Source organism: Theropithecus gelada, chromosome 16 (genome assembly GCF_003255815.1).
Source record: "Theropithecus gelada isolate Dixy chromosome 16, Tgel_1.0, whole genome shotgun sequence".
NCBI classification, from domain to species: domain Eukaryota; kingdom Metazoa; phylum Chordata; class Mammalia; order Primates; family Cercopithecidae; genus Theropithecus; species Theropithecus gelada.
The window spans coordinates 6,405,634-6,417,837 of NC_037684.1; the positions used below are offsets into that span (position 1 = coordinate 6,405,634).

General features: G+C 36.5%; 1 protein-coding gene across 1 annotated transcript in view; it reads left to right on the plus strand.

Annotated features, from left to right (window-relative positions):
* ZNF207 (zinc finger protein 207) overlaps positions 1–9,264 on the plus strand; it is a 32,477-nt gene extending 23,213 nt beyond the window's left edge. The window contains exons 13-14 of the mRNA XM_025361346.1: positions 786–840; positions 5,312–9,264. Coding sequence (XP_025217131.1) covers positions 786–796 — 11 coding nt within the window. The 3' untranslated portion in view covers positions 797–840; positions 5,312–9,264. The remainder of the gene's footprint in view (positions 1–785; positions 841–5,311) is intronic.
* Positions 9,265–12,204: the final 2,940 nt, after the last annotated feature.

Genomic DNA, 12,204 nt, shown 5'->3' on the forward strand with positions numbered 1-12,204 from the left:
TGAGTTTGTAGCTATAGGCTCAGAGGTGGTGTACCCATTTAATATATTTGAAGGGTAATTTTTGCATGCATCCAAGCGTAATTAAGCTTCTAGAAAATACCTTTTATCTAAATGCTTCTGGGGTCCATAGCGTGGTTGAATCATGAGTAGAGCAAATTACATTCATATAATTGACTCTGACTCAAATTTCCTTAAGTAATAGATGAAGTTGAGTCAAAGTGGATGTCAACTGCCCTCACAGAAGACAGGTTTTAGGACTTGATAATTCAAGCTGATTGCCATAATTAAGGAAGCTGTAAGGTTAGTAGGGCTGGCAGCTTTGGCTCTACCTTACATCCACCCCTTTTAGAAAAACAAACATTTTGTCTGGCACTAGTTTCTGTTGTATAAGTTTTCATACTGTGTAACAGTAACAAGGCCACAGCAGGTGAGGATTAATTTTTGAGTGGCTGCTGGAATTATTTGATTTGAATACTTAGTATTTTAGTAGTCTCTCACACATTTGCCATTAGGTATGATTAAAATATTCCTACTGTACTCCTATTCCACTAAGTTACATTTTGAACTTAGACTCACCTTAATGAAACTTAATTGGGGAGGGGGATTCCCCAACAAAAAGAAGTACGGGCTCAGAATGGAATTGTAGTGGACAGTAGTTTTAAAAACAAAGCTGCTCCTTTTGCTTGCTTGATCATTGGGATTTTTTTTTTTTTTAAATTTAATGCATGTCTTTTAAATTAATTGGGAACTGTTTTTCTAAAATTAAAATTTTCTTCTTCCTATAGCCCTGCCATAGGACAGGCTGAGGCTGAGTCTCAGTGTTGCCCTGTTCAGTCTGAGGCAAGTGGGATTTATTTTATTCCTTATAGGGGCTTTCACAGCTTTATGGCTGTTGGATATTTATGTCCCCAAACTTGCAGCAAGTTTGGTGAAGGCCCCTAAATTTAATTAAACTTAGGATTTTTATACTCTTTTGGCAGAGAAGGCTCTATATTAATATTCACGTTTGACTGTGGTGTTAATAAACCTAAGTATTTCATATGCATTTTTATGTAATTTGCTTTGTGTTACATAATTAACAGCTTCAGTAAAGCTTGTGTTACTATATTGAACTTTAGTAAATTCACAAAATTTGATGTTTTTGATTTGGAGACATGAAATGTTTCATTCAAATTTTCTACTTTCACTTTTAGGAAAATCTTACTGGTTTTATTTTCTCCATAAACTATTAAATTTAACCTCAAGGATAAGTTTAATCATTGGAAATGCCACTGGATACTGAAATCTGCATTTTTTTTTTTTTTTTTTTTTTTTTAAGATGGAGTTTCACTCTTATCGCCCAGGATGGAGTGCAGTGGTGCGATCTCAGCTCACTGCAACCTCTACCTCCCAGGTTCAAGTGATTCTCCTGCTTCAGCCTGCTGAGTAGCTGGGATTATAGGCTCCTGCCACCGTATCTGGCTATTTTTTAAATATGTTTTAGTAGGGACGGGGTTTTGCCATGTTGGCCAGGCTGGTCTCAAACTCCTGACCTCAGGTGATCCACCCGTCCTCAGCCTCCCCAAGTGCTGAGATAACAATAGGTGTGAGCCACCACACCTGGCCAAAATCTGTTTTTTTTTTTTTTTTTGAGACAGAGTCTCGCTCTGTCACCCAGGCTGGATTGCAGTGGCGCAATCTTGGCCTGGGTTCAAGCGATTCTCCTGTCTCAGCCTCCCGAGTAGCTGGGACTACAGGCATGTGCCACCACGCCCGGCTAATTTTTTGTATTTTTAGTAGAGACAGGGTTTCACCATGTTAGCCAGGATGGTCTCGATCTCCTAACTTTGTGATCCGCCTGCCTCAGCCTCCTAAAGTGCTGGGATTACAGGCGTGAGCCACTGCGCCTGGCCAAAGTCTGCATTCTTAATCACTAACTTATGCATTGAATGTTAAGGCTAAAAGGTCATCTGGAAATGCTTAATTTTAAATATTTTCAAGCCTCACCACATTAGAGCAAATGTTAATGTAGAGCCCTGTTAAGGTGGGAAGGTGGTGTCTTTGTGCGTGCTTTGTGTATGTGGGGATATAGACCATACAGTTGATACAACGAGAATTTGGGTGTTACAGACCTTTCAGCATGGATGGATTGCTAATTTCAGGTATCCAAACTGAAATTTGATACCTGATCATGTGGTAAAGTAAGATAAACTATGGTTTTGGAGTGATTATTTTGAGGTTCATTTTCAGCCTCACTGAACAATGTTTTATGGACATGTGAAAAGTATGCACTTTTGTTTCCAACTAAAATTTGCTTTTATTTGGTGAGAAAAGTTGTGTGTGTGTGTGTGTGTGTTGTAGGGAATAATTAGAGAATTGGAAGAGAGGCCAAAAACAAACCTGAATTACTTTTGTTTCTTGTGTTTGAGCCACCATTCTATCCAGATAGCAGTTTACTCTGAGCAGTAACAATGAACAGTGTAGCATTTAGCAAACCTGGAATTGTTTGTATATGGTTTTCATTCTTGGAAGCATAAAGAAAAAATATGCATTAAGTGAATTACAAATTTTGACTTGTTAAATAACATGTTTTTCACTGTAAAAGGATTTTAATATTTAAAGAATTTTGTTGCTTCCATGACAAAATATTCCATTCAACTATTTTATAACCTCAGTAATCAACATGTAAGAGTCCTTAATTGGAGATCTGTTTTCTCTATTACCTACCATCCCCCAGTATGCTGAAATCTTTCTAAGTTGCTTGTCGTAATTCTAATGGTGATAATTGAAAAAAGTGTGCTGGAAATACAGGCTCTTATCTGCTTGAGTACTGGGGGTGGGAGGAATTTAGTAATGTCATAATTTGTTGAAGGTAATATATATAGATAACTAAGATAGTTCCAGATAGTTCCTTTTTTTTTTTTTTTTTTTTTTTTTTTGTATTTCTCTGACTCAGACAAAAAAGATTTCGATAATTATGTAATTTTTAGGTGTCTGTAACATCCACTGGTAAAACTTGGCAAATGAAAGAAAATGGTGAAGTCACCACTTTAACCGAGTCAAAATTTTGTTTGAATAAGCTGATGAAAGTAGACATGTACCCTAGAAGTAGATACCCTAAAATTTATACAGACATGTATGTCTTTTTTAAAAGGTTGTAGTTATTGACCTAATACTGAATAATCTTTCTGCGTTATTCCAAATTGAAATTTGTTTGCTCCTCATTGTAACTTTTATGGAAAAGTCCTTTGAAAGGGGATTCAGTTTTAAGGCTATTTGGCTATAGGGCAGATTTTTATAAGTAAACATTCCCCCAATTCCACTTATGCTAACTATCTCATGACAGTAAAGTTTACTCCTTTTTTGAAACCCTTTCTCAGTATTTCAGTTTCTGTCATTAAATCATTCAAATAACAACCTTTTGTTTTTATACAAAGAAGTCATCTGACTTCTGTGTGATGTTTCTTGGCAAAATAAGCACTTCATGTTGTATGGTCGTGTACATAATGGATATTCATTAATTTTGTGATTAGTGCTGAATTTTCTAAACTAGTATATTAAGCTTTTAGACACCTTATTATGGATCTAATTCAAACCAATATGTAGGAAATGGAGAAAGTAGGATTTCGGTTTGAGCTTCCCAATAACTTTAAATATATCCACCTTTTCCAAGTGTTTAAGCCCTAAAACATCTGTCTTTATTTTTTTTACCTGGCATTTTTGTTAGAAAATAGATTAAGTTTTAAAGTAACATTAAAAAAAAAATTCTTCAGTAAGATAATTGCTTTTAGTAACTACTATTTTTTTCTTACTCTTGGCTCTATACATTTTTGCATAATATTTTAGTCTAGAAAGGAAAAGCTTTTCATTTTCTTAACTCTGGAAAAGAATAGTTTGGAACTAAATTAGTTTGAGAAATCTGAACCATCTCTCTTTAAATCTGTTCGGTTAGTCTCATGTATTCTCAGGGTAAAATGTCTGTTTTACTAAGCAGAAGTAGTAGTCATATTGAGGCAGAAATTTGTAGCCCAAATGAGGTAGGTCTTCGCTGAAACTAATTTGAACTATTCCTATTTGAAGCAAATTGAAAGCTATTATAAATCCAGACTGGCTAATTAGATGGAAACTTTGATGGTTAGGTTCTTTAAGAGGCATACAATCAGTTATAAGAATGTTTATGTATATGTTTCACTTTTTATCAAAATAACCTCAGAGGAGGTACATGTGAGTAAACTGTCTTAGTGGTTGATTACTTGGACTCCACCTATTAATTCTAAATGATGTCATGGTCTGTAAGGTAGTAATGTGGCACAGCTTCAGTAATGTGTGCTGTGTTTGTAAAAAGGTGAAGTCCTTTATTGGCATTTTCTAAGCCCTCTGACATTGTTAGTGTCTGGATTGGTTGGTTTGCATTTTACCATTATGGTTGAATCTGTGTTCCTTCACCATTAGTTAAGTCTGAGGAACTGTGAAATTCCTTGATGGCCAACTTGGATAAAAATGAAGAATGGTATTTTCCCAGTTTACTACACATGGACCAATAGTGATTATTTGGGAGAGAACACTGGGTAGTGTTGCTTGACTTAAGAACCTTAAATTTATTGAAAAGTAACAGCATTCTTACTCATGGTTTGCATTTGTTACTGAGATCTCACCATATTATTTAATGTAGCTTCTTATTAAAATTTTATAAATAGTTTAGCAATCACAGGGGTCAAAAAAAAAAGATTTGCACCATCATATCCCTGTCTTTACTAATAGAATGAGGCTGCTTACCTACCCAAGTGGAGCAAGGGAAGAGTTACTACAGTTACAGTTAGTCTGAGTTAGAAAAAATATGGAGCATCTAGTTATTGAGCAAAGCCCACTTTTACCTGTTCACTTATTCAAGGAGAAACAGTAGAATTTGCCTCAGTACATGTTTTTGAAATTGAGACTCTCTGATGTGACAAAATTAATTTTTGTGAAAGTTGAATTAAAAGCTTTTAAAAATTGCTTGTCTGTGGGGGTGTGTCTACATACTCGTTTAAATTTAGAAATTGCCACATATTTAAGATATATGCCCATCCCCTTTTTAGAATAATCAATTTCCATCACAGTTCACATACTGGAATACATAGTTTATTAAAATTGAGATGTGTCCAAGAGAATTTCAGTGTTAATTAGCTCATTCTAAATAGCCAATATAAGGTAACTTTTGTTAAAAAAAAAATAGGGAAAAGTTTTAAATGTATTAATATCAGACTCTGAGGAAATTTAATGCACATTGACTTTTTAAACTATGGATTGAACTCCTCAGTTTAATACAATTTGTGTTTTTGTTAACTAGCAGCAGAATTTCAGCATTTGCTACTTACTGGTAGAGAAGAAAAATCCCACAGCCCTGCCAGTACAGGTTAGTTTAATCTGTAAGTACCTGATGTTCCTATTTTTTTCAAACATATCCATATAACTCACACAAGGAAGAAAGCTGTGCGATTACTTAAATGTGAGTATAACTAATAATAGATCCATTGGACACTTTAAACACTCAGTACTTGGGCCAAAGTAGATCTAGGTTTGCTAACCCCAGTTGTAAAAAAGGTGTAATACTGCTCCTTTGTTATCTCCTTGTGGTTCAACCTAAGTAGATACATGGTACATAAAAGGAAAAGACAGTTTGAGTTGGCTGTGCCTTTGTTGATAGATGATATGGAGTCCAGGGCTTTGGGTCCAGGGTCTTTTACTTAAGCTATTTCATGGTGGTTCTCTCATTCACCTTTTAACTTTTTACAGTATGAATCAACCTAAGAAAAAAGGCAAGTTTCCTCACATCTAGAAATGATAAATGGTGTACAGTCATAAGCTAGAATATGTTTTTATAATGCTTTTTTGTTCTTTTAGCAACACTTGTAGATACAAGTACTCCTTTTTTTTCTTTTTTTGTAAACTATAACGTATCCTGTTGGTGTACCAGTGAGTTCATTTTACTGTGAACTAAGAATAACATACCTTTTTAATATTGAAAGCTGACTACCCATCAAGAAATGTAGCTAGATTCTTCATGTAACACTTTTGAGGGGCAGTGGGGACATAATGGGTTGTGGAAGATGTGTTTAACATTTCTATTTTTATTTTTTTCATTCTACCCAAGTTCATTGTTGTTTGAACCATCCTTTAACCTTTAAATGTTGTGCTTTTAGGTTGATACAAATGTAAAGCACTGAGGAGGGAGGAATAAAGCATACAAGTTAATTTCTAATTTTCGCAAGCCTGAACCATCCTAATCTGATGGTAGGATGTATGGCTTCTTCCTTTTCACCTTGTGTGATACCTAATTTGAGACGATCTAGCCATAAAACGAGTTAATCTTGAATTCCTCTTGAACTGGATGGTGGTTAGCCATTGTGATAACAGATTATCTTTATATGGAAATTGTGCATATTGTTAAATTTTAAAACATGGATTTATCAGCTGATAATAAAATATATCTTACAAGATATCCACTTGTTTTTTAATGTAAAATTGCACAAGGGCTTAAGTTTCGTTGCCTTTCACAGTTTAATTTGTATATGAAATGGTGTAGATGCAGTGGAAATGGTTTTCCTTAAAACCATCTCTTTAAAGCTGCCTTTCTGGTGAGTACTATTTTATACTTTTATATATTATAATTTTACCTTCTAAAATTAACTGAACTAGGACACTTTGATTAAAGAGGGGAGCAATCTGACTTTCTACATCTCTTTGGATATTACTTGAATCAAGAATATTAGAAAATTATTTTACCGCCTGGCATTTCCCTTTTAATGCTTTTTTAAGAAAAAAGTTCACCTTTTTCTGACCTTCACTTAACAGACTACAAATACAAAAACTTTTAACACATAAATTATTTCATTTTCATGAGATGGAATAAATGTTAAAACTAGTATTTAAGAAAGTTCTTAAACATTTTCTTTTTAGTTGGCAGCCAAAAGATTTTTCTCAGTGCTTTGGAGACATTGCATAGGTGTAAAGTTAAGATACCAGAACTTCATTCTGTTCTTGTTGGAGCTGTTGTTGCAGTGATTCATGAGCCAGTAAGCTGGAGTTCGGGTGGAAGAGGGGTTTACCAAAATCAAAATTCTTCATGCAGACCAGTTACTTACAGGGTTTCTTTGAGAGGCTTAAACATTTCAAAAGTATTATTTAAGCCACTCTAACTCTGCATGAAAAATTGGAGTTAGAAATACTGATTTCTGAGACCACGTATACCAGTGAAAGCTTCTGAGTATGTTTCTAATTACTTTATGCCCTGCTTTATTTAGCCTCGGTATATGTAACGCATGGATTATTTTTTCCCTCTAGTTTTTAACTGTATCCTAGATAAAAACTAGCATATACTAAGAATGTTTTTACATTCTGTTTCCTCCTGTGATCTTTGGGAACCAGTAATGAATAGTCAACTCTGATGCTTTTTATGCATCAGAGTATGAACAATGATAGTTTTCTGAAATCTGAAAATCGATATCTGAGCATGTGATGTGGCAATGCATTCTTTTAGATAAGCACTAAACAAAGTATGGACCCTCCGTTTGTGTCTTTAAGATTTAAAGTGAAGTAAATTTCTAAGGAACTGTGTCCTTTCCTAGCAGGAATAAACAGACAGTGAAAATTTGGTAAGTATGTAACTTTAAGTGCATGTAATAGTGATGAGTAAGTAGCCAAATTTTGATAGCATAAGATAATGTTTAAAAGTGAGCAATAATTATTGCATCTCTTTTGTGACTTAATGTATATATGTTTAACATTTTTTACAAATTTGTGTGCATAAAGATTAAATTGGAACATACCTTACTCCTTTGTCTGTTTTTTTTTAATTTTGTATGGTGCTTTAAATACTAATTTTATATTTCAAGCTTTTTGCAGGGTAGAAATAAGTGGCCGTTAAAGAAAATATCTTCAAGAGGAATTATTTCAATGTCCCTTTTTAAAACTTGATGATGGCTTTCAGTTTACTTAAGTCTTCTGTTTTTCAGCTCCAGTTAAAACTGACAATAGGCAGCTATCAAAAATGGAAAAAATCTTGTGCTCTTTCTGGAATATTAGAGGAATCAGTAACAGTAAAGTGATATTAACCCAATACTTGATTTGTAGTTTTTAAAGCAGTTTTTAAATTGAGAGAAAAGGGGCCGGGCCCCGGCTGAGGTGGGTGGATTGCCTGAGATTAGGAGTTTTTGAGACCAGCCTGGTCAACATAGTGAAACCCTGTGTCTACTAAAAATACAAAAATCAGCCGGGTGTGGTCAGACGTGCCTGGAACCCCAGCTACTCGGGAGGCTGAGGCAGGAGAATCGCTTGAACCCAGGAGGAGGAGGTTGCAGTGAGCCAAGATTGCGCCATTGCACTCCAGCCTGGGTGACGGAGAGAGACTCCGCCTCAAAAAAAAAAAAAAAAAGGAAAGGTGATGAAATTTGGGAGTCTATTCCCTGGGATGTTGTATTAATAATAAAGTGATAAATGAAGGTTAAAGTGTTCAGTTGGTACACCAGGAAAGATTATTTCTGAGGAAAAGGTCCATTTATTTCCAAACTAGTCTAGTGGTTTAGAGTAAGCATTTTATGAAGTGGTACAAGATCGCAAAGGTTAGTAGAGGGGCCAGGTCAATCTTAAGGCTTCACTTTTACTGGTAAGGGATTATGTGAAGCATAAGTCATACATGGGATATGACTGTAAGGAGGTCTGAACAAAGCGTGATAAATGTTAGACCATGTGGATTATTAAAATGGTCTAGTTGAATAAAAAATCATGACTGATAGGATAATTTTTAGTGTAAGTAAACAGGCTCACTAAGGGTAATTAAATACTAGCTTTTAAAATTTAAAGTTGTCACAAATAATATTAGTACATCTCGTCACTTTGATTTGTCACCTGGTTAGCTGGAAGCTTGTGCAAATGAAAAATGAAATGGAAGCCTACATTTATGTGTATTACCTGTATAATTTTTGTCTACTAGTAGGTTCAGAGAGAGACGTTCCTTAATATGTAGCCATGTAATTAGAACTCACAAGGGGCATTGAAATGTTTTTCTTTTTCAGATGGTCTGGGGCTATTTACTTTAAGTAAGCCAAGTCTACCATTTGAAAAACGGTGCTTTATTTCCATATCTGAAGTCAGAAGTTATTTTTTAGTTTTCATCTAAAAGTGGGAAGATTTTTGCTTCTGCCTTATTAAAAGCCTCTTTGTTTGGAGATGATTATCTCCTTCACTCATTAACCTTTGAGTGCTTGTTATCTATAAAGATGAATAAAATCTTTCGTTTATTATTTATGATACTTGTCTGAGCCCATTTTTAAAATTTGTGTCCAGAACAGTTTACATCGAGAAGGTGTTACGATATGCATCAGTTGTCCTGAGCAGTTTTCGTTGTATCCTGGGAACTATAAGGAATAATTATTTTTATTAAATACAGAATGTCTACGGGGAAAAGTAAGGGGTAAAAGAGCACACTTAGGGTGGATATTTTGTATGTGATACAGTGTTGAGGTTGGATAGGTAGATGAGCCAGAAAAAACAGTCATTTAGAGTAAGCATAAAACTAGAGCTTGCAATCAAATGCTTTTCTGTTATTTATTAGTTACATGACCTGGAACAAGTACTTCTCAAATGGTAGTCATAAGTTTCATAGGTTTGTGAGAAACAAGTTAATATATATGTAAAAGAATTTAGCCTGGCACTTTTTAAGTGCTCAGTATTTTCTGTATGTTTACTTGAAAGAACTAACAACAGTATACATCTGGGCTAACCTTGTTAGACCACAGGAAATGGTGGGAGCAGACAGTTACTGCAAACCAAAAAATTGCATTTAGCACATATATATGAATGCCCACAGTGTGCTTTGTTATTATCCTTTGCACATAGTAAGAGAGAAAGTGCATCTGAGTAGAGACTTTGGAACTGAGGATTTAAGAAGTCAGGGTTTGCACAAAGTCTCATTGGGTAACAGTGTTTTGGGCAGTAGGTGTGCAGAAACCATAAGATGGGAAAGCATAACATCTTGAACAAAAAATGAGGTCTGAATGGTGGATGGGATGGGTGTGTGTGAGCATGTAAGGTGAGTGGAGATTGGAGAGAGATAGGCCAAGTCACACAAGGGACCATGGTTTTAATGTCATTCTAATGGAAGTCTTGAAGAACTTGGAGGTGGTGAGTAATACATGGTTTATGATTAACAGATGATCCTAAGTTGGTTGGCAGTGGGGCAGGGTGGGTTGGTGGGTAGTATGAGGATCAGTTAGAAGGCAAGAAGAACCTGGCCCCAAACATCTCAAGAGTAACCGATGTAATGACCTACTGGATAGTCATTGGAGAAGTTAGAATATACTAACCCTCTTGAATGTGTGAAACACAGGAAAAGGCAAAAAGCAAAATATTGATGCTGGATACAGTGACTCATGCCTGTAAACTCAGCAACTGACTGAGCTGGGAGGATTGCTTCAGGCCATGAGTTCAAGGCTGCAGTGAACCATGATGGTGCCACTGCACTTGCTGGTGCCTGGGCAACAGTGAGAACCCCCAACTCAAAAAAGGGAAACATTGGAAATATAGTGGGCTGGCTTTGGGGTTTTTTTGTTTGTTTTTGTTGTTTTTTTGGATGCCGTTTAGGCTCCACCTAATCTGTAAGACTTATGTAGGAAATAGAGAGGTAGTAAGACATTAAGAGTCAAAAACAAGTTTCTTCAAGAGTCTAAGAGGGATAAATCAGTAATAAGGAAGTGAAAATGCCCTCAAAGGAAGTAAAATTTGGAGAAAGCAAATTCCATCTATGTGATCTCAGGATGGTGGCATTTGAAATAGGTCTTGGATTGTTAGGATTTGGGCAAATTGGGAAAAAAAAGTGTTAGAAAAAAGATGGAAAACCCAACGATATGAGGCATATGAAGGAAAATTGTAAAGAATGAGATAAGGTCATTTGACTAAAGTGTAAAGGTCCTTGAATACCACATTAGGCGTACACATTTTCTGGAGGAGTTGGGGTGTTTTGGGATTCTTGGCATAGAAACAACATTGACTGCCAGGGCACAGTGGCTCACACCTGTAATCCCAGCACTTTAGGAGGCTTAGGAGGGCAGATCACGAGGTCAGGAGTTCAAGACCAGCCTGGCCAACATGGTGAAACCCTGTCTCTCCTAAAAATACAAAAGTTAACCGGGCATGGTGGTGGGTGCCTGTAATTCCAGCTACTCAGGAGGCTGAGACAGGAGAATCGCTTGAACCCGGAAGGCGGAGGTTGCAGTGATCCAAGATTGTACCACTGCCCTCCAACCTGGACAAGGAGTGAGACTTTGTCTCAAAAGAAAAACACCTTGACAAGAGCAGTGGCTGTGGTTTTGGACCCAATGTCTTTTCAGAAGCACCCAAAGTGTATCACCAGTGGCTGTGGTTTTTGGACCCAATGTCTTTTCAGAAGCACCCAGAGTGTATCACCAGAGGCTGCCACTATTTCCTGGCACTATCAGGATGTTTCCATATCACTACCATCTGGGTGACAGGGAATAATAAAATTTTAGAAACCGTAATTGGGCCTAGACAGCTATTGACTTGGTGAGTTGAAACTAGAACTATCTTATGTTCACTAAGGCCAGGTTAAAATGTTTTGGAAGCCTAATATACCTGAGGCCATTGTTTTTCTTCGTCCATTGTTTTTCTTCGTCACTTTACAGACTAAGTTTCTTAATTTTTTTGCTATTCCACGCAATTATAGGACATTGCGCCCCTGCTCAGAAACCTTTGTTATCACTACATGTATTTTGTAGTAATGGAACACCCCCTCTTTCTGAATTCTTCATGGAACTTTTCCTGAAAGCTGATTCTCCACAGAGGGTATAGTTTCTAACAGTTGCATGAATTGAGTGTACTATTCTGGATTATTTGTTCCTGGAGTTTGAGAGGACCAGTAAGCTCATTACCAAAGACAAATTGGGCAATTATAAATACATAAACATACCCCATTTGGGCCGGGCGCAGTGGCTCACACCTGTAATCCCAGCACTTTGGGAGGCCGAGACGGGCGGATCACGAGGTCAGGAGATCGAGACCATCCTGGCTAACATGGTGAAACCCTATCTCTACTTAAAAAAAAAAAAAAAAAATGCAAAAAATTAGCCGGGCGCGGTGGCGGGCGCCTGAAGTCCCAGCTACTCGGGAGGCTGAGGCAGGAGAATGGCGTGAACCCCGGAGCTTGCAGCGAGATTGTGCCACTGCACTCCA